The sequence below is a fragment of the Enhydra lutris genome, unplaced genomic scaffold (genome assembly GCF_002288905.1).
Source record: "Enhydra lutris kenyoni isolate GAN:26980312 unplaced genomic scaffold, ASM228890v2 scaffoldscaffold17, whole genome shotgun sequence".
NCBI lineage: Eukaryota > Metazoa > Chordata > Mammalia > Carnivora > Mustelidae > Enhydra > Enhydra lutris.
This window is the reverse complement of record NW_019154101.1, coordinates 22,707,939-22,730,351: the sequence shown is the minus strand read 5'-3', so window position 1 is coordinate 22,730,351 and position 22,413 is coordinate 22,707,939. Positions and strand designations below refer to the sequence as shown.

General features: G+C 35.3%; 1 protein-coding gene across 6 annotated transcripts in view; it reads left to right on the top strand.

Annotated features, from left to right (window-relative positions):
* LOC111147617 (protein tyrosine phosphatase, receptor type K) overlaps nt 1-22,413 on the top strand; it is a 556,451-nt gene that overhangs the window by 429,431 nt on the left and 104,607 nt on the right. For all 6 annotated transcript variants that reach the window (XM_022503780.1, XM_022503779.1, XM_022503782.1 and 3 more), the window contains exons 8-11: nt 4,065-4,367; nt 10,208-10,317; nt 11,484-11,685; nt 15,862-15,967. In XM_022503780.1, the coding sequence (XP_022359488.1) occupies nt 4,065-4,367; nt 10,208-10,317; nt 11,484-11,685; nt 15,862-15,967 (721 nt within the window). The remainder of the gene's footprint in view (nt 1-4,064; nt 4,368-10,207; nt 10,318-11,483; nt 11,686-15,861; nt 15,968-22,413) is intronic.

Sequence of the window (22,413 nt, the reverse complement as noted above, 5' to 3'; positions counted from 1 at the left end):
TACTCCTACTTGTAGCAAACATCAATCTGTTCTCTGCATCTATGAACTTCATTTTTCTTTCTTTTCTAATTTTTTTATTGTTTTAGATTCCCCATATAAGAGAAATCATATGGTATTTGTCTTTTTCTGCCTGGCATTTCACTTAGCATGATACCCTCGAGGCCCATTCATGCTACCACAAATGGCAAGATTTCATTATTGTTATGGCTGAATAATATTTCACTGTTTTTAAATGTACAGACACATGCACACTTTGTTTCCGTATCTTGGTTTTATAAATAATGTGCAGTAAATATAGGGTTACATGTGTCTTCCAAGTTAGTGTTTTATTTTATTTGTATAAATACCCAAAAGTAGAAATGCTGAATCATAGGGTAATTCTATTTTTCAGTTTTGTGAGAAACCTCCATTCCATTTTCCATAGTGATTGCATCAGTTTACATTCCCAACAACAGTGCTCAAGGGCTGTCTTTTCTCCATATCTTTGCCAACACTTGTTTTTGGGCTCGTTTTGTTTCTGTTTTTGTTTTTGTGTACATTTCCCTAGTGATTAATGATGTTGAATATCTTTTCATGTATCCATTGGCAATCTGTATGTCATCTTTGGACAAATGTGTATTCAGATCTGCTGCCCATTTTTTAATTAGTTGTTTTTTTTTTTTTTGCTATTAAGTTGTATGAGTTCTTTATGTGTTTTGGTTATTAGCCCCTTATCAGATATATGAGGTGTAAATATTTCCTTCCATTGAGTAGGTTGTCTTTTCATCTTGTTGATGATTTCCTTTGCTAGGTAGAAGCATTTTGTTTAGTATGATACAGTTCCACTCTCTGTTTTTTGCTTATCTTGCTTTTACTTCTAAAAGCGTCAGATTCAAAAAACCATCACCAAGACCTGTATCAAGGGGTTTACTGCCTGTTTTCTTCTAGGAGTTTTATGGTTTCAGGTCTTACATTGAAGTCTAAATATATTTTGAGTTAATTTTTTTATATGGTGGAAAATAGTGGTCTAGTTTCATTCTTTTTGTGTGGCTGTCCAGCTTTCCCAACACCTTTTATTAAAGAGACTGTTCTCTCCCCCATTGTATAATCTTAGCTCCTTTGTTGTAAATAATTCCCTCTGTTCCACTGATCTGTGTGTCTGTTTTTGTGTCAATATAATACTGTTTTAATTACTGTAGCTTTGTAATGTAATTTGAAATCAGGGAATGTGATGCCTCTAGCCTTGGTTCTTCATTCTGAAGATTGCTTTGACTATTCAGGGTCTTTAATGATTCCACACAAATATTAGGATTGTTTGTTCTATTTCTTTCAAAAATGCCGTGGAATTTTTTTTTAAAGATTTTTATTTATTTATTTGACAGACAGAGATCACAAGTAGGCAGAGAAACAGGCAGAGAAAGCAGGCTCCCTGCTGAGCAGAGAGCCCTATTCGGGGCTCGATCCCAGGACCCTGGGATCATGACCTGGGCCGAAGGCAGAGGCCTCAACGCATTGAGCCACCCAGGTGCCCCTGCCTTGGAATTTTTTTCTTAAGATTCATTTATATAGAGAGAGTGTTTGAGAGAGAGAAGTGGGGTGGGGCAGAGGGAGAAAGAGAGAATCTCCAGCAGACGAGGGGATTGATCTCATGACCCTGAGATCATGACCTAAGCCAAAACCAAGAGTCAGATGCTTAACCAGCTGAGCCACCCGGGAATCCACACCTGAAATTTTGGTAGATGTTGCCCTCCATCTGTAGATTGCCTTGGGTAGTATGGACATTTTAACAATATCGATTCTTCCAATTCATGAGCATAGAATATCTTTCCATTTATTTGTATCTTCTTCACTTTTTTTATGCTTTTCTTATGCTTTTAAAATTGTGTTAGAATGCAGGTAAGTGTAAATTGAATAGTAGGATAAAATGAAAAGATGGGTGAAAGAGAGTGATCATTTGGAAATAGAGAAATTTTAAAAAAAGGAAAGAGAAATTTATAAAGGGGTAAATTTCAAATTCAAAATAAGATGTTTTCAAGTACCTAAATACTAGATATTAAAAAAAAAAAAACTAAAACAAAGGAGTAAATATTTATTGGTGTTTGTGCTCATCATTTTATGGGAAATTTTCATTCATACACTCCAAGTATTTTAGGGAAAAATCTTACTTTCTTTTTTTTTTTTCCTTTTTAAAAGATTTTTATTTATTTATTTATTTGACAGAGAGAGAGAGAGAGAGAGAGAGAGAGAAAGAGAGAGAGAGATCACAAGTAGGCAGAGAGGCAGGCAGCGAGAGAGGGGGAAGCGAGAAAGGCTCCCTGCTGAGCAGAGAGCCCGATGTGGGGCTCCATCCCAGGACCCTGAGATCATGACCTGAACTGAAGACAGAGGCTTAACCCACTGAGCCACCCAGGCGCCCCAATCTTACTTTCTTATTCTAGACTTTTGTCACAATGGATGGCCTAACCCGAACATGCCTTCTAAATTCTATGAGGTTGCTGCCATTAGGCAGTAAAATTAGTTTATCTGGGAATTAAAGATGATGCTACCTATAACTGCCTGTCATCTTGGTGGTCAGTGGTGCCAAAGAATGTGTTTTCACTAAACTGTAGACTGAAGTTTGTGTCATGACCTCACTCCCGTGCCTGGTGGGGAAATGTGAGCATAGAGCTAGACATATAAAGCGGGGTTTTTTGTTTTTTTGTTTTGTTTTGTTTTGTTTTGTTTTGTTTTAATGATTAGAAAGCCACATATTTCTTCCAACCTACTTACAATACTTAATGTAAACCACATAAAACAAAAGTGATAAAATAAGGAGACTGGATACTGTGAGTAATCAGAAGACTGGCACAGAGCATTTAAAACCCAAGCACTGGATTCTACCATGGATTAATTTGCATGTATATGTATGTATTTTTGTAGTTTTGAGGTTTTAAATGGCCACCAGAGTGTATTTCAGCTGGCACATATAATACATTGAACTAGAATCCCAGTTTGGGCTTGCCATCTGTGTACCATGCTGATTATTTTTACAGAACTGAGATTTTAGTCTCAAAAATGAAAATTTATAAAAACACTCAAATTGGGTTTTTTGTATTATTTTCCTTCTTTTTTGTCTACTGACTCCCATTTAGCAAGGGCATTGACTGTTCTTAGTGAGTTAAGGGAGGTTCCAACGTGGCTTTGACCTAGGCCTTGATTTTAATCTTTTTGTTCAATCAAAGTATGAAAGCTTAGCTGTGTTTTGGTTTGTTTACTGTGTAGACTTTGCCATGGCCATGACTTTCATAGAGTAACTATATTGATTAAGTTAGACGATTAAAGTTAGTCTTGCATGAGGAAAGAATACACTTGGGAAGCGGTGATGGATGGACTCCAGTCTTCAGAGTGTTTAGTTCTGCCAGCATTTTCCAGTTGAATGGAAATTCACGTCCCAGTTTGGTTTGGGTGACAGTGAATGGACTGTCAGACTTGAGTGTTTCCTAGAAAAAGACAGAAAGAGATCAAGAAGGATCGATGACAATGTGAATATCCACATGTGTTCTTGCAATTTTTCTCAGATATTTTTCTGCTTTGATGAACAACATCATTACTGAAATAATAAATGTTAATTAATATCTGCGTCACTTTTTGGTAAATGGTAGTTCAGTATTACAATTAGACTAATTAGTATACACCATAACTGGTGACATGACAAATCATAGAGCAGAACGTGTTGACTCTTATCCATTATGATGTATTAGCTAATTGACTTGCTCAGTAACGACAAGAGAAAAGAGAGACGGGGAATTGGGCAGTAACAACAGCAACTATAAAAGCATTTTGACCACATTTTCAGGGTTTTGTCTTTCCGCCATGTTCCTGAGTACTGTGAATTGTTAACATTTTCTATTTCTTTTCCCATTGGTAAATCATAGCCCCTGATTGAAACCTTCAGAAATAAGATGATGAGTAAATAAAATGAGAATAAAAGATGATTTCCGCGTTTTCCTAGGTGTACATCTGCTGTGTCATGCTCAGTGTTTGATTTTACCTAGATTATTCATTGTGAAGTTGACAGCCATCTGCATCTTTGATTTATTTTTCAGAACCTATGCGAACTCCAAAGACATTAAAGATTGCTGAGATACAGGCAAGACGCATTGCTGTGGACTGGGAATCCTTGGGTTATAACATTACTCGTTGCCACACTTTTAATGTCACTATCTGCTACCATTACTTCCGTGGTCACAACGAGAGCAAGGCAGACTGTTTGGACATGGACCCCAAAGCCCCTCAGCATGTTGTGAACCATCTGCCACCTTATACAAATGTCAGCCTCAAGATGATCCTAACCAATCCAGAAGGCAGGAAGGAGAGTGAAGAGACGATTATTCAAACTGATGAAGATGGTATGTTCATATTTCGTTATTTTAAAAAGGGGGAATCGTATAATCAGATTATGTCATTGCTTACAGTTTTCTCTAGAGTCACCAAAATTCAACTGGATTCTGAAATCTGCTAAATACTCTTAATTAGGTTAACTTTGAAAAGAGTTTGCCTTTAACTAAAAAGCTTAATGTTCTTCAGAGTAGCATCAAACACTGGATGAAATGTACCTCTACTGTTCTCTGTTTTTATATGTTAGAGAAATAACAACTACACTAAAGCTTAAATAAAGTTTTTCCTATCAAATATACAAAAATAATTCTCACTATTCATGGCATTACATCATTTACCTATTGGTGAAACGCACTTGGTTAAAATTTAGTTTTTTACATTTTACAAACCAATAATGCAGCTTTCATTTTCCTTAACATTTGAAAACAGCATCGTTTGCCTTTCCACTCATATTTAGATGGTTTCATGTAAGTTTAAATATAAAAGAAGGTTGAAATTCATATATTTAAGTCTCAATAAAGGCCTTTATCAGATATCAGCAAGCTGTCATCTTTTATCCATTTTATTACCACCCAAGGAATTTAATTATATAATGTCCAATGTCAATATGTGTCACCTCAGAATTATTAATAGGAACAAACATTTATATTAATATTATAATTTACCCTAACCTACTATAGCATTATAGTTTGTCATTAGTGTGAATAAGTACATTTCTTGATTGAACAGAAATGTGCCCTGTACCCAAAAGTTGTACAAATGATGGTACTATGATAATAACAATAATGTATTATTTCAATATTAGACATTTTGTTTTCAAAATTTACCATTATGAAAGGAAGCATGAAGGGAAAAAAAAAAATGACCTATTTAGTGAATGGAGGCAAAGCTGAACTCTGGGAGTCAGGAATCCTGAGTTTTCGATCCTGGCACCAATAATTCTGTCACCTTACCCAATCTGTTTACTCCTCTAGATTTCCATTTCTCATCTCTATATGGAAAGTTTAAGTAAGCTGATCTCTCAGGTTCCATACCCTTCTGAATTTCTTCTTGAATAGCCTGTCAGTAGGGCCACATTTTTGTTTGGATTTAGGAAAACAGGATGTATTTCATACCCAGGTGTTTTCAGTTTCCCTCAAGTCCTGAACTTTAGGCACAGATAAATATTTGGATGACTATCGAGTATGAGATTGCCTTAAGATAGGTCAATACACCACAGTTTCTAGAAGTTTTTCCATATCACTTCAAGCTCTCTCACTCTGAAAAGTAGAAATGACCCAGATTTATTCTATTATTTTTGTTGTTATAAAAGGAAGTGAGAGCTTTTCAGCCTCATTTAGCTCAGATTTTGAAGAAAACAATATTGTCCTAAAATTATGCATGGAGTTATTTTCATATTCCTAAAATTTTCAAAGAATAAACCTAAGACTTATTTATGATAAAAGCATTTTGTCATGTCTAAGGTAACCAAACATGATTACCTCAACTATCATGTTTGCATTTGCACCTAATCTAAGCCTTAATAATATTTCAAACAACAAAACTTGCTCTTATTAGAGCACTCATAAACCCCCACACATACACAGAAGATACCTTAACACATGATTATATATGAAAGAATAATTAACCTAATTGTTTCATAGATGGATGGTAGAAATGGAAAGTCTAAGATTCAAAAGCTCTGAAAACTATTTCAGTTCATAAAGTAGGATAAATACTAAAATGTCTGTATTACTCTAGACCTTTTGTAAGCCATGTTTTTAGTAATAAGAATGTACTTTATTACCTACCCTTAAAATTTTAAAAACTTGATTTCTTAATCATTTTATTTTTTTAATTTTTTTTTAAAGATTTTATTTATTTATTTGACAGAGACAAAGCGAGAGAGGGAACACAAGCAGGGGGAGTGGGAGAGGGAGAAGCAGGCTTCCCACAGAGCAGGGAGCCCAATGTGCTCCATCCCAGGACCCTGAGATCATGAGCTGAGCTAAAGGAGATGCTTAACCAACTGAGCCACCCAGGCACCCCTTAATTGATCATTTTAGACTCTGCTACATTTGTGCTTTTTCTGCCAATCACTCTCTAATGATATAATTCATTTTGGTGGTATACTTTGGTATGGCTTTTAGTTTGCCTTTCTTTCCCATAAACCAAAGAATGCAGTCAGGCTCATGTAACTTTTTCATATTTCATTAAAATTTTAAATGTATTTTCCATGCACCTACAACTAGATTAATAATCAGGAAGCAAATTGCTATGAAATCTTAAATTATGTCCTAAATCCATCAACTTCATGACTGTGCTATTTTATATAAAAACAGTTTTATAAGATCAAATTAATGATACATAATTTCAATATTATTTCTTATTCTAGTTTTATTTTAAGGTATGTTTTGAACTTTTTTACTGGCTGTAATGATACTGAGTTGCATGTTATTTCATAGCATGGTCACAAAGTAATTTTTTCTACTGTGAGAATTCTTTTTCTTCTCCTTTGTTTTATGTAAAAAACTAAATGAATGCAGTATAAACTTTGTATATTTCCAAGTAACTCAGTCTTAAGATCTGCTCACGTGAGCTCCAGTTTCTACAAAGAATACTTGATATGACTCAATGTTCCTGAGAGGAGGGACAGAATATCTAAATCATAATCTGTTATTGCAAAGATCGATGGGTTATGATGATCTAATTAAGTCAGTCTTACTAAATTATTGCTGCCCTATATACATAGAAAAAGAATAAATTATCAACCATCTAATAAAAGAATATAATTTCATGAAAAGAATTCTAGGGACATCCATAAATCATGAGAGCAAAGCTCAAATGATTTCCCACCAGAACCCTAAGGTAGAATTTATATTTAATTTATTGCATACATTTTTTAATGCATGGGTAGAATTTTTCGTATGAGATTTTGTTTTCATTTTTTATCCTAGCATTTACAAAAATCAATATTATGAAGTTAGCTCAGCAGAAAACCCTGGTTTGGGGACATTTTTTGCTAATACAGAGGTATTTTTAAATGTACATTTATTATATTTTAAAGTCTATAGTGCTTATTTAATATAATCTTGCCCCACCCACATTTCATTTTTCCTCTCTTCCATTTTGAGAGTTATATTTTAAAGGGCTTTCCTATACACACACACACACACACACAAATAGCTGAAACAGCTCTCAAATAAATCGCAGGCAGGGGAATGAAAGTCAGCATTCTACTTCCATTAAAAGTTGTTGATGTGGAAATGTGAAGTGACATTCCCTGAAATACGAAGATGGCCATGATGATGGTCTTAGTAACTTCATGCTGTATTTACACAAATCAAAAGTATATAGAGACATTATATATAGACATTGTCCTCCTTCACAGTTGGAGAATTATTAAATATAATTCATCTGTGCCCACTCCCCGCCCCACCTGTTTATGTGTGTGTTTTGTCATTCACCTAAGTGTACTTCTTTCTCTTGTCCGCTGTACTAGTCCCAGTGCAAGATCCATAGCATGGTTCTATCTTGGCCATAATTTTTCCACACACTTTTCCCTTTTACAAATAATGACCTGTAGGTACTTTAAGTGAATTTTATTGACAAAGTAGAATATGTATAAGAAGAGTACAGAGGGGTGCCTGGGTGGTTCACTAGGTGAAGTGTCCAACTCTTGATCTCAACTCAGGTCTTGATCTCTGGGTCTTGACATCAGGGTCATGAGTTCACGCCCCATGTGCTCCATGCTGGGTGTGGAGCTAACTTTAAAAAAAAAAAAAAAAAAAAAAAGCAGTGGCACCTGGGTGGCTCAGTGTGTTAAGCCTCTGCCTTCAGCTCAGGTCATGATCTCAGGATCCTGGAATCAAGCTCCATGTCTGGCTCTCTGCTCAGCAGGGAGCCTGCTTCCTGCTCTCTCTATGCCTGCCTCTCTGCCTACTTGTGATCTCTCTCTCTCTGTCAAATAAATCAAATCTTTTAAAAAGAAGAAGAAGAGGAACAGAGAAATACGTAAATTCTAGGAAAGATACTCTTTAATTCTGCCCCTCTTCCAGTGCAGAATTATGCAAAATTTATAACTATCTTTATTTGTAAACAATTTGAAATACATCCACACCACTTTATATATTTGTTGGCCAAATTGTGGTTAATGAACACAGATAGTAATTACAATACCATCAAATAAACATTTTCTCACTAATTGGGGTCTTGCCTTCTCCTTCTTTCAGCAGCCACCATCTATGAAAGTTATGGAAAGGTGAAGAAATATTTTTCCTTAATTACAATCATAAGCTTGTTTTCACTCTGCTCAAATGACGTAACACCTATCAGCCTTGTTAGTTACCAAAGAAAGACCATGGCAGCTTCCGTAAGTGTCCCGGAGTACACACAGGGGCTGTGATGGCCTCTCTGCCTTGATCAGCCGTATAGGCTCTGCCAATACAGGGGACCTGGGACTTGCAGGAAGTGGATGCCTTTGGTTAAGTGTTCCCTAAACCCTCAGCTGACAGACGCGTGTAATTATCTTCTGAAGTTTAGTGCTGGCATCTTTTCTGTTTATGGGTTTCTTTCCTTTATGGTTTTTCTCTTTATGAATTTATTATTAATGTTCCAAATTACATTGGTTGTCCCAGAGGTCATAGCATCATTCATCGTCTCCTTGTGGTCTGAAATAAATCTTCCTGTTTTGACGTATCATTCAGAATTTCTTGATGCTGCTAGCTACGATGCAGTGCATATCCTTTGATCCAGTGATTTTTAATTTACTTCAATCCTTACAAAATTGCTGTATACTCTGCAACTATATTTCTAGATAATGCCATGTGTGAAGTTCACTGAAACGTTAGATTAAGGAAAAATATTAATTAAAAAGAGTACTTGCCCATTATTGGGTCAATATTTCAAAAGAAAACACATATTTTAAACAAAGATGAACAGGATATATATTTAAACATTTTCAGAACAAGAAACCGGATATTTTTGTGAATAAGTAGCAACTTTATATTTAGACAAAGTACATAAAAACAAAGAGCAAAAGCATCTGATGTTTTATATTTTGTCAATAGAAACTGACACAGTGTTCATTGCTGCCACTGGATATTGTCAGTTATATGACATTTGCAAATAAGGACTGGTAAGAAGGTTTCTCAACTCTTGTCATACCTGCGGACACTTCAGAACTAGTTATGCTGATTGTTGAGTTCTAGACAAGTCTGATGTTGTAAAATGGTTTGATCCTTAGCTTTACAAAAGGGATTTTCATTTAAAAGACTGAAGCAATGATATTTGAACCTATTCGTCTTGAAGTTTTTTTTAAGTTGTAATAATCAGTGCTGTCTTCTTCACATTATAGAAATTTAATAAGAGTAGCAATAGAGTCAGATTGACTATTAGTGGGCATTTCAATTCAGTACTCTATGATTTGGCTTTTGAGTCCAAGGAGTATTAATTATTATTATAATTCATTATTTAATGAAATTTGTTTATGGAGACACTTTAGGGGCTTATAATCTTCAGAATATCTTTCAGGGACTATAGCTCTGTTCTTGAAACAAATTACAAATGAGATCTTCATGTTATTAGAGGTATACAACAGAGAAAACTAGACTATACAATTTATTCAGCTCTCTAAAGGTGATAGAATAGTCTTTTGAATAAAAATAACTTTGGAGTTGTACATTGTCTGCATTACAAGCTTATAGATTACTTTAAATTCCTGTTTATTAAAATCAGAAAACTGGTCACATAGCTTATTTTCTTTTTAAGGACATGATTTTTTATTTTTAATTTGGCTTATATAACTTACAGTATTTACCTTTTCTGTTTCTGATGTAAGGATCGTTGTAACCCAAACTGTATATATTTGTAGTGCCTGGTCCTGTACCAGTCAATTCTCTTCAAGGAACATCCTTTGAAAATAAGATCTTCTTGAACTGGAAAGAACCTCTGGATCCAAATGGGGTCATCACTCAATATGAGGTATTTGGAGAATAAGGAAGTTAATTGAAATGTATGTTGAAGGGAAAGTAAAAGGAAAAAGAGAAATAATGAAAAATAAGTAAGTGAGGCTTAGGGGATCAAAGTCATTTTTAGTACTGAGCTGTTTTACTTTACAGATTCCTTGATCCCAAAGTTGAGTTTCAAAACAAATATTGGATGGCACCCAGAATTTTCTAATTCTTAAAGTAAATGTATGTTTTTGTAGTTGTTTCAGGGAAGCAGGATAGGCCTTTTTGAAGAGACTTACTGATGGTTATAAAGAATGAATTTTTATAAAAGTAATATATTCATATTTTATGCTGTAATCAGGGGAGGCCATTGAGTATCAATTGTTTCAGAATAAAGGATTCCTACCAAAACAGCAAAATATAGTATAAACCTGACTATTCCAGAGCTTCATCTCAATTTTGATTATAAATCATTATCTTGTTTTTAAAGAGGAGAAGCTGAAAGAAAGAAAAGATCATTATAATTGCACAAATGTGTAGTTCTGTTCCTGTATAGGCAGTGTTGTTTAGAGCATAAAATGTTTAAATTTCTAGTGGCTACAGAGTACAGCATGGGAATGGGAATCACTAGGGCAGTCTTATAAACTGTGACTCCATTAGCACACTTGGCTTTAGTGCTATGGCACTGCTATAGCACAGGGCTATTTATATTTCTGTGCTATTTATAAATATGTGCTATTTATAGCACAGTGCTATTTACATGAAATCTGTTATGTAACTCAAAGTGTGGGATGATATGACTCACAGCAAACGTTTGTTGAACACTTTCTGTGTTTCCTGTACATTAACATATATGACCGTAAGATTGTGGATGTGTGTGTAACCATAATAATATTTTTTAAAAATATATCTTTTGATGAAAGAAAATAGATGCATATTGGTCAGTCAGATATATTACCTCTAGGTATATCTATGGCTGGATGGATGGATGAATGGTTGGATGGATAGATGGACAGACATTAGATATAGAATGACTGTGAAATAACCATATCCAAATAAGAAGGAAATGAAGTTTAAGAAAAATGTGATTCACTCCACAGAGATACCCTTGATACTACCTTATTTAAAGTAGGTTTATTTAGATTATATCATGACTTATATTGGATGTGTAATAGCAAATATATTTCTTTAAAACAGGTCAGCTACAGCAGCATAAGATCATTTGATCCTGCAGTCCCAGTGGCTGGACCTCCCCAGACTGTATCCAATTTATGGAATAGCACACACCATGTCTTTATGCATCTGCATCCTGGCACCACCTACCAGTTCTTGATAAGAGCCAGCACGGTCAAAGGCTTTGGGCCAGCCACAGCCATCAATGTGACCACTAACATCTCAGGTATGCAAAAGAATAAAGTGCAAACAGGATTGGTTTGTAATAACGTGTCCTTGAGAATATGTACTCAAAATAGTCATCTCACTTATTAAATCTTTAATATAGCTAGCTATTCCTGATTGAAGTTCGTTAAAGAATTATGTGAATACTACTCCTGAAACCACTATGACACTGTAAGTTCACAAACTAGAATTTAAATAAAAATTTGAAACAAAGAATTATGTGAATACAGATAATAATTGGTTGTATGTCCAAACCCAAAAACATCTCAGTCACTTTTAATTGACAGGGGTCCTTTTAAAAATGTCATTTTATCTTAATTAAAAGTATTAAAAGTTCGTTATGAATGCGAACAGACTGATTATACCTTTGAGGAGTTGGTAATTATTATGGTATCAGAACTATTGGAAGCAGATTTTATCAAAAGAATGATAGCAGATCTTTGATCCACTGTTAGAATGCCACATACCCATCTTGTCTCTCTTTTCCATTTTCCCTGGCATTCTGATATTTTTAAGCAACATGAGTAATTCTTTCTCTTAGAAATCTCACATAAATTCATCTAAATTTCAGAATGGTAAGGTACAAGAGAACTTAAGCTGATAAATATAGTTAAATTTCACATTATTTTATGCTCACAATTTCAGTTTGTAATTGACTAGGTTATTTATAGATATGGTTTCTCCTTCAGTCAAGTCATCAGTTAAACCTGATTAAATTTGGCTAATAGTTAGCATTGTCATATGCCCTAATTCTACTCTACCTTATGTAATGTTTTATCTTAGTTAAGATTATTAACATAAATATATATTTATAAATGTAATACTTCTATTTGGAAACGTTTTGAATATAAAGCCTTAAAATTTTTATCATGAAAATATTAGCTATTCCAATATGAGCTATTTATCTTATTCTTTTAAAAAAAAGGATTTTTAAAATATCATCCATGATGTTAGAAAATAGAGATATATTAAAATTGCCAGTTCACTTCCTAATGGAATAATTCTAAATCACCCATTTAAAATACTTATTGAATCACTAGAAAATATGACCTGGTGATAGCATTGTACAGTGAAACATGTTTCCCGCCCTCTAGAATAAGCCGTAGTGCTGTATTTGAATAAGATCCTTCAGTAGAGACAGTTACAAAATTACATGAACTTGTAAAACTGAGAACATTGAACAATGGGCATTGTCAAGAACCGTATTTTATTATGGTTTAGAAATGGTGTTTTTTATTGAATAAAGAATGTATAATTAAAGACCAGAACACCCATCAATTCATTTTCTTAGAATTATTTAACTGCAGTTTTACTTGAAACAACCTATATACATGGGTACTTGATTTGGACTTCAAAAGCTTGATTGCAATCACTGTACCCTCAGAACATGTAGTAATCAAGCTAAGGCTAATAAAATTTATGGTTAGTGTGGTTCTCAGCATCACTTGAAATTTTAAGGTAATTTATTGTTATTTATCCCTTGAGTACAGAAATTATATCACTCAGCATTTTGAAAACAATTTAAATAAAAGTGAAATCAAGTTATTGGAGGCATAGTATGTGTGTGTGTTTTAATATGCATATTATATATATAATCTACATGTATATACATATTTTACATACTTAATATCTGTTGATTCGACTTCCTAAATAACTCTTCAGATAATTTATCTCTTTCAGATGTCACTGTTTCTTCCTTTCCATCTGGACCATATTTTAAACAGATCATTGAAATAATCTTTCCAAGCACTGTTCTTGCCTTCAGACTTACCTTGCTTCAGTGTATTTTTCTATCAATCTTTGTACAACATATATTTATTTCCTAAATTTTTTCAGAGTCTAATATGTTGTATTTAGTAGGATAAAGCCCAAACATCCATGCGTAATTAGCATTTGTGCCCCTTATATTTTTTTTTAAAGTTTTTTTTTTTTATTTATTTGACAGATCACAAGTAGGCAGAGAGGCAGGCAGAGAGAGACAGGAGGAGGAGGCAGGCTCCCTGCTGAGCAGAGAGCCCGATGCAGGACCCTGAGATCATGACCTGAGCCAAAGGCAGAGGCTTTAACCACTGAGCCACCCAGGCGCCCTGTGCCCCTTAATTTTATAGTTCCTTCCATCCACCACTCCTACCCATGAACCCGAAGTTCCAAGCCTAGCAGACGGCTTGTAGCTGTCATAACACAAAGTCTCCTTTCATGGGATCATGTCTTCAAATATTCTGTTTCCCATCTCCTGCATTTTATTTGAGACATTCCTGTCCTCATGAGTATTTACTGCCCTTTTAATATTCAGCTCAAGCATTGTCTAAACCCTGAAGTTTTCCCTGTTCCGTTTTTCTTATTCCCAACCCTGGTTTAGACTAGTGGTTCTCCTAAGTGTGGTTCACACTCCAAAAGCGTCAACATCACCTGTAAAATTTCTGAAAATGCACAGTATCAGACTCCTTGCTGGGCCTAATGAATTAGAAACTCAAGGGGGAAAGGCAGCAATCTGGGGTTTAAGAAGCCTTCATGGGCTTCTGATCTCACTAGTTTGAGAACCACTGTTTTAGCAAATGAACTGACTCCTCTTTAAGTCACCTAAAATTTGGCTATAATTTTTTTTTGTTGTTTGTTTAAGATTCTCCCTCTTGCCACCTGGAGGCTCGGTCGGTTGGGCGTTTGCCTTCTGCTTGGGTTATGATCTCAGATTCCTGGGATTGGGCTCCCTACTCAGCGGAGAGTCTGCTTCTCCCTCTCCTCCTGCTCCTCCCCCCGGCCTGTACTCTCTGTCTGTCTGTCTGTGTCTCTCTCTTTCTCAGATAAATAAATAAATAAATATTTAAAAAGAAAACATTTTTTCACTCTTGATAAAACGTGAAATCTCTACTTTTAATTCTCTAAATGCCGGAGACCATGCTTTGTCTTTATACTCACAACACTTACAAAAATTCAACACATTGTATATATTCAGTAAATGTTCAATGAGTGAATGAAATACTTCGAAATTTATATTAGATGCCATCTGTTCTCAGTTTCTCTGATAATAGACACGTTTCACTGGTTATGTCCTCCCTGAAAGATCTTTCTACATGGAAATAATCAAAAGCCATTTGAGGTTACTTTTTCACTCAATTCACGATTAGGGAGCCCTCCCCCCGACCCCAACCATTATCAAATATTTTGAAAATTTATAAGTTTCTACTTTTTAGGAATCTGGCAACTTATATACTAGTTCATGCAAAATAAATACTACAGTTCCCATTCCCCTTCACCACACTTCCTCAATACGTTTCTAGTTATTTTTCTTAACTTTGTGCAAGAGCCAATTAAAGAGTTAAGCATTTTTCTTACAAAGTAGAAAAAAAAGGGTAATTATCTTAACTTTGTTGCAGAAGGACCTTCTCATATAAAAGCAATAGAAGAAATAGGAAATTATCAATAAAATCCTATATAATTAAATATTTTTCTGCCTCAATAGAAACAAAATTTAAAAACAAGTAACAAATGGGATTTTTTAACAGCTCTGAGAAAGGTTTAAGGTAAATAACGTAGGGAATGTTTACAGATCAGTATTAGAAAAGTTCAAATCTGTAAAAATAAGTTGACAGGCCCCGATATCAAAAATATCTGCAGCTGTGATTACATTTCAAATTAAAACTGGAGTCTCCGCTTTAATTTTAATTTTTATTTCCTAAGGAGGGGGCGGGGTGCAGGGACAGCAGCAGGACCTAACATATTCCACAACCTTTACATGGGTACCCAGCACTGCCTCACCACGGAGCCTCAGGCTCACTTCCTACCCTCTCTGCCTCCACTTCTCCCTGTGCACGTCCATAACCAGGACTCCCCAGAGTCAACGCTATTCACCTCCCATCCTGTCTATGCTGGTTTCAGGGTCTCAGGATACCAGAAGCTAAAGCACCTTCACAAAATGTTTGGTGTGTGTGTGTGTGTGTCCAAGTTGCCAGATGACAATTTGAATTTCAACAAAAAATCGTGGCTTCATATTTTCTGCTGCTTTACATTCCCAGCATTAACATTCATTAGTAATGTTATTCTACAGACAGAAGTACATTTTAGAAAATTAACATGAAATTGGTTTCCCCCCATTCCAGATCATTTATTCATCCTGAACTGTGATATAATTCTGTTACTTGACAGAAACTTTTTTCTTCTCTCATTAATCACTTACCAGCTCCAACTTTACCTGACTATGAAGGAGTTGATGCCTCTCTCAATGAAACGGCCACCACAATAACTGTATTGTTGAGACCTGCACAGGCCAAAGGGGCACCAATCAGGTAAGAGATGGAAAGTACTAGTAATAGGGAAAAATAGCAGTAGGAGAGATGTCTTCTCATAGTTGCTTAACAGTCGATATAGTGGTTCATTTCTAAGAGATGTTCAGTTGACGACAGCTGTCAGAAAGGCTTTATTTTGGTTTTGTTTATTTTTCATTTGGACAAAGCCTGAAGATAGACTTTTAAGAGTGAGGTTTGAAGGGGTTTTTGAGATTATTCATGATCTGAACCATTCTGTGTACTCTGATTTAAGAGCATTGCTCTTTGATTTTTATTTTTCTCTAGTTCCATTTCATGCCACTTCTCTGTCGATATCCATGGGATATGAGCTTTGAAGGCATTTGTCAGAAATAAAAGGGGAAAATAACTCCTATCCAATGCATTAAATCTGTTATAATAATTTATGAATGCTTGAAAAATAGGAAGCTTTGAGGAAATAAAAGGAGATTAGTTATAATGAATGCAGCTTATGTGACCTTTTAATTCCTAAATTGTTGCTTCTCAGGAATTCCATAGTAAATATTAAAATTCAATTTGCCATTTCCTTTCGATATTAAAATCTCCCATATTACCCTCATCTTGCAGATTATGAGCCACGTTGTTTTCTAGAAGTGATTTGAATTATTCCAGTGATTTTAATTTTTCACATTTGTAATTAGATAAATGTCCAAACCTTAAGCAATTATCCACATGAAGCTTGTAGATTTGGGGGATACTTTTATTTTTATACTTCCCTTTACAAGTAAATCGAGGCACAGAAATCAGTGCAGATATTTCAGAATTGATTCATCTCAAGTTCTTTACACGTTCATTGAGAAATTAATCTTTGTTCTGTGTATAAAATAAATACTTTTAACCCTCTTAGCATATATGAACCATTCAAACAGTCTTATATCATAGGAAAGGAAGAGCTTTTCCCATTTAAAAAAATTTATAATAAAAAAATTATTAAAAGAACCTGAGTCCATAAAGAAAACTCCTATCTGTTCTGTCTGACTTAAAATCTTGGGGAAACCATGCTGGGGAACAAGAGAGACAACTGAATACACTTGTAATATAAACACTTATGAAGCACGGGCTCCTTGAAAATGAAAAGTACATATATAGTGCTATTCATGAATCAGTGATCTGTGAGTGAATTTGATTGCTGATCCAGAGGAGAAAAAGAAAAATGCCTCCATTAAGCATCTTTTTCTATTGACAAGTAATCAGGGTCATTCACATGTTCCTATGTGTGATAAAATTTACTTACTAGGTGTTCATTTCTGCTACTGCTATTTGAATGAGCTACCAGGTACTTGCATTTATCTTGTAAGACTTAGATATTTGAGTGAATTCAGCTTCACTTAGTGTAAATTGCATACACAATGTAGAATGCTGCATAACGTAACTTTCACTAGCTCTTTATTCATTTAATCATTTTATTACACAGACATTAACTATGTATCACATGCTGGCACTGTGCTAAATTTTGTAAATTAAAGACAAAATGATCACAACAGAAAATAGCCTGTGCCCAGATTTGTCATGGACAATCAAAGGAGTCTGTAGCCTTGTAAATCCTTTGCTCATAATTGGTGTTGAGGAACTTTGTTGAATTAATGAATGTGTTATCAGTAACATGTTTTGAAATCAAAAATCTTTCTTTTACTTCCTTTACATTTTCTTATTAGAAAATTTCTAATTTCCAAAAATTCATATAGTCTGAACTAGTGGTTATACAAAAATCATCCTTAATAATCCTATATCCTTGGGGTCCCTAGGTGGCTCAGTCAGTTAAGCATCTGACTTGGGCTCAAGTCATGATCCCAGGGCCCCGAGATCGAGCCCCACATCAGGCTCCGTACTCAGTGGGGAGCCTTCTCCATCTTCCTCTGCCTGCTCCTCTGCCTACTTCTGCATGCTCTCTCTCTCTCTCTCTGTCAAATAAACAAATAAATAAATCTTTTTAAAAAATAGTAATTTTACATCCTCTTTCTCTGACACAGAAATGTACTTCTTTGTATTTGTTGGGAAGACATTTCACCTTCCCTGGAATTGATTCCCGTGGCTGAGAACTCCCAAATTTTACATAGTAGGAGATTAGGGTTCAAAAGTTAATTTACAACCAGGAATACTATAGGAAGAAATAATTAAATTATATATAAATAACTATTTTAAAAGAATGTTACTAATAGGGAAAAAAAATCTGCCTTCCAACTAATATTCTAATCCCGTCTTGTCCATCTGTATTTTACAATGACTTGCTCAACTATCTGGGAGTACCCATAGATGGGGAACAGGTAGCAGGACTAGACTTGTCTTGTTGACCAATCTGGACTCAGATGAGCCCTGCTTCCTTTGTTTTTTGAATCTTCCCAGGATGTAGTCCTGTCTTCTTTCTTCTGACCACATTCCTACCTTTGATATTGCTACCATTAACTGGAGCCTTATCTTGAGGCTTATCTTGTCCAGTGCTCTAAATTCTTTGAAAATGAGGACCCAAATTAAAGTAATCAGTTTTCATAGCACTTTTATGTCTGATACTTCGTCTTTGATTCGTTTCCCATCACTTCTTCAGATTCTTGAAGCTATTTTACTTTTCAGCCAGATTCATATTTATGTCGGCCTATTAGAATCTCTTATCTGCTAATGCTTTTTGCTATTCCACTTGGTATGCGGCCCGTCTTCTCTCCTCCCAATAAAAGCTAGACCTATTTACCACCTAGGTAAACCCTCTGAGATCCTACTTCACCATATTAGTAGCCTCTGCCAGACTGCACCCTAAGATCCATTTGTCCCAAGGCCACTGGAAATACCTAAATCATTCTGCTCTGGTCTTCCTAATGTCAAACAAACTCCAGTTCCTGTAGCCTCTATCGTAGCACCTTGTTCCAGAGAGTCTGTACATTGAGTTCAATAGTGTTATCAAGAAAGCCAAAGTTACCAATAGTTAACTATAAATGTATTGATTCCAGTGACATTCAATATGCACCAGGGACTGAACTGGATACTTGGGACAGAAATCCACATAAGGTGGTTTAATATGTGCCCTCAACTGTTAATTGCAGATTCAGAAATCAATGAATGACAACAATGCAGTATGAGAAGTGAAGTGACAGCAGTTAGAAAAGGTGGTACTAGAGCTGAGTTTTGAAGGATACCTAAGAATGAGCTCAGCCAAGGGTCACTTTGAAAAGAGGGAGGTGGTTGCTGAGAAGAGAAGACACAATAATCCTCCCCAATAATTGCAAAGTGAATGGTTGGGTATGTGACAGCGTGGTGCACTCCAGAACTGCAGGAAGTTCAGATCACTGAGAGGGGAGGACATGTGGGAGAAGAGAGGTTGGAGAAATAAGCAAGGGCCAGAGGGAGAGGCTGTTTAGTGCCCATCCAACAACTGAAGGTGGCCACAGAGCGACTGAAAGCAGAGACTATTATGAGCAATTTTACGTTCCTGGAAAGATCACCCTGACAGAAACGTAGAAAATGAATTGGGAGTAAACCAGACTGAAACCAGTCCCAACACGAGGTGCTGTGGGGCCACATTAAGACAGAAGCAGTGGAAATGCACGAGGCTGTGACTCTTCCACGAAGTTTTACACAAGGAGGAGAAAGAAAGCTCAGTGAGAAACTGAAGGGAATGGAGACTTAAGGTGAGAAATGGTAGCAATTTTTGAGACGCGGTAGCAAAGCAAAAAGTCTTCTAAGAATTCAAGGGTTTTTTTTTTTTTTTTTTTTTGAGGTTATTAAGTAATAACACAATATTTTTATTTGTTGGATTGCTGTCTAAAACCAAGAAGAAGGCACGCTGTCTTTGGAATGAGTTCTTTGGATATTAGAAATTACAATATATGTTATATATTTTTTGTATTTCATTCTAAGGCATCATGATGTACACAGGGCAAATAATGCAGCTCTCAGTATCACCAACCACTGTATTCTTTGGTTCTCCTTTAAGACTGGTCTTAACATGTCTACACACTAATATAAACATGTGCAGTACAATTCTGGCAAGTGTGAGGGGTTTTTTTGACAAAATTAATTTTTGAATATATAATTATTCTAAAGGCTGAAAGTTGCTGTCTGACTTACCTAGACCTTTGACTCTCCTTACCTACTTTTTAAGATCTATCTCTAAAACTGGCATCACTCGACAATCATTAGTATGGTTCAGCATGAATTTAGAACCAGTTCCCTAGAATGCATAATTTATTTTCCCTTTTTTAAAAAACATTTTCCATTTTTCATAGATGGATTCAAATTCTAGCCTGAGTAGATATAATTATAAATTATAGTGTGTAGAATGTCCTACTTATTAAAAGATTGACCCGATGTAGCTGTGTTTTCAAATAATGAACATAGCAGCAGCATATTGCAAAAACACAGGGAAGAGCCCCTCAACGGTGAACTCAGTTTATCATAAGATGTAACAAATGAATGTGTATTTAACTGCAGCATTTTCCAAATATAAGCTTTATCTATTTTAAGCTGCCAGGAAGCTACCTGTTCTAGGGTGACTAAATGTTTATTTTGTAGGTAGGACCTAATTTTTCAATGTATTCTTAGTTAGGTAATTAGGAGATAGTCGTGAAATGCAGTCAAAACCACCATTTCTTTGCAGCCACTCTGGAAGACAGTATGGAGTTTGTTCAAAAAGTTAAAAATAGAACTACCCTACAGCCCAGCAATTGCACTACTAGGTATTTACCCAATGAATACAAAAATACTAATTCAAAGGGAGACATACACCCTGATTTTTATAGCAGCATTATCTATAATGGTCAAATTATGGAACAACCCAACTGTCTATCGACTAGTGAATGGATGAAGAAGATGTGATATGTATGTATGTATATACACCACACACACACACACACACACACACACATACACATGGAATATTACTCAGCCATAAAAGCAAATGAAACCTTGCCATTTGCAACAGCATGGATGAAGCTAGAGAATATTATGCTAAGCAAAATGAGTTAGTCCTATGGGGCACCTGGGTGGCTCAGTTGGTTAAGCATCTGCCTTTGGCTCAGGTCATGATCTCAGAATCCTGGGATGAAGTCCAGGCTTCTATTCAGGGGGGAGCCTGCTTTTCCCTCTGCACCTCCCTGTGCTTGTGTTCTCTCTCTCTCTCAAATAAATAAAACATTTTGTAAAACTTAAGTCAGTCAGAGAATGTCAAAAACCATAGGATTTCACTCCTATGTGGAATTTAAGAGACAAAACAAACGAACAAAGGGAATAAAAAGAGAGAGAGGCAAACCGAGAAACAGACTCTTAACCATAGAAAACAACTGATGGTCGCCAGAGAGGAGGGCAGGGAGATGGGTGAAATGGGTGATAAAGCTTAAGGAGGACACTTGTGATGAGCACCAGGGACTGTATGGAAGTGTTGAATCACCATATTGTATACCTGAAACTAATATTACACTGTATGTTAACTAACTTTAATTTAAATAAAAACTTTTAAAAAACCACTATTTCTTCTACAGTTGTATTAGGTCAAGAAATTGTCTGATGCCCAGTGATAGTTAACAGAAATACAGATGAACATTTATATCTGTATCTGTATTAGTTGGAGTTCAAACACTATATGTTAGAGTTGCCCCCCACCTGGTCAGTTCACAGATACACAACCTGAAACATTAGGACCACCACCCTCTTCCATTTGCAGAATATCCTTTTTCATCTCAGGAATTTAAAGAGATCAGATAGTTTCACCTGATATTTCTAACTGCTGCTATGACATCGAACTTACTTGAATTCCAGATAAAAATGCTTTGAAATTTAAACTAAGACAGAAATCATCTTTTTGGCCTATTTTGCCTTCTTTTTATCCTTATATACAAGCTATATGGTCCAAGTAAAATCTCTTAATTTATTCTACAGAACTGCAGTAGGTAGATGTTTTTTACTAACAGAAAATGAGAAGAGTCTTAACTTTCTATTAAATATTCTCTCCAGCCCTTTTTTAAAAATTTTATTTAAAATCAATTAAGTAACATATAGTGTATTACTGGTTTCAGAGGCAGAGTTTAGTGATTCATCAGTTGTGTATAACACCCAGTGCTCATGACATCACTTGGCCTCCTTTATGCCCATCACCCAGTTACCCTATCCTTCTACACCCTCCCCTCCAGCAACCCTCAGTGTATTTCCTATGGTTCAGAGTCTCTTATAGTTTGTCTCCCTATCTGATTTCATCTTCTTTTATTTTTCCCAGCCTTTCCCTATGTTCATCTGTGTTGTTTCTTAAATTCTACCTATGAGTGAAATCATATGATAATTGTCTTTCTCTGATTGACTTATTTCATTCACTTAGCAGAATACCCTGTAGTTGCATCTGTGTCATTGCAATGGTAAGATTTCATTTTTTGATGGGTTGGTAATATTTTATATATATATAAATATATATATATAAGTATATATATAATATTTTATATTACCTGATTGTA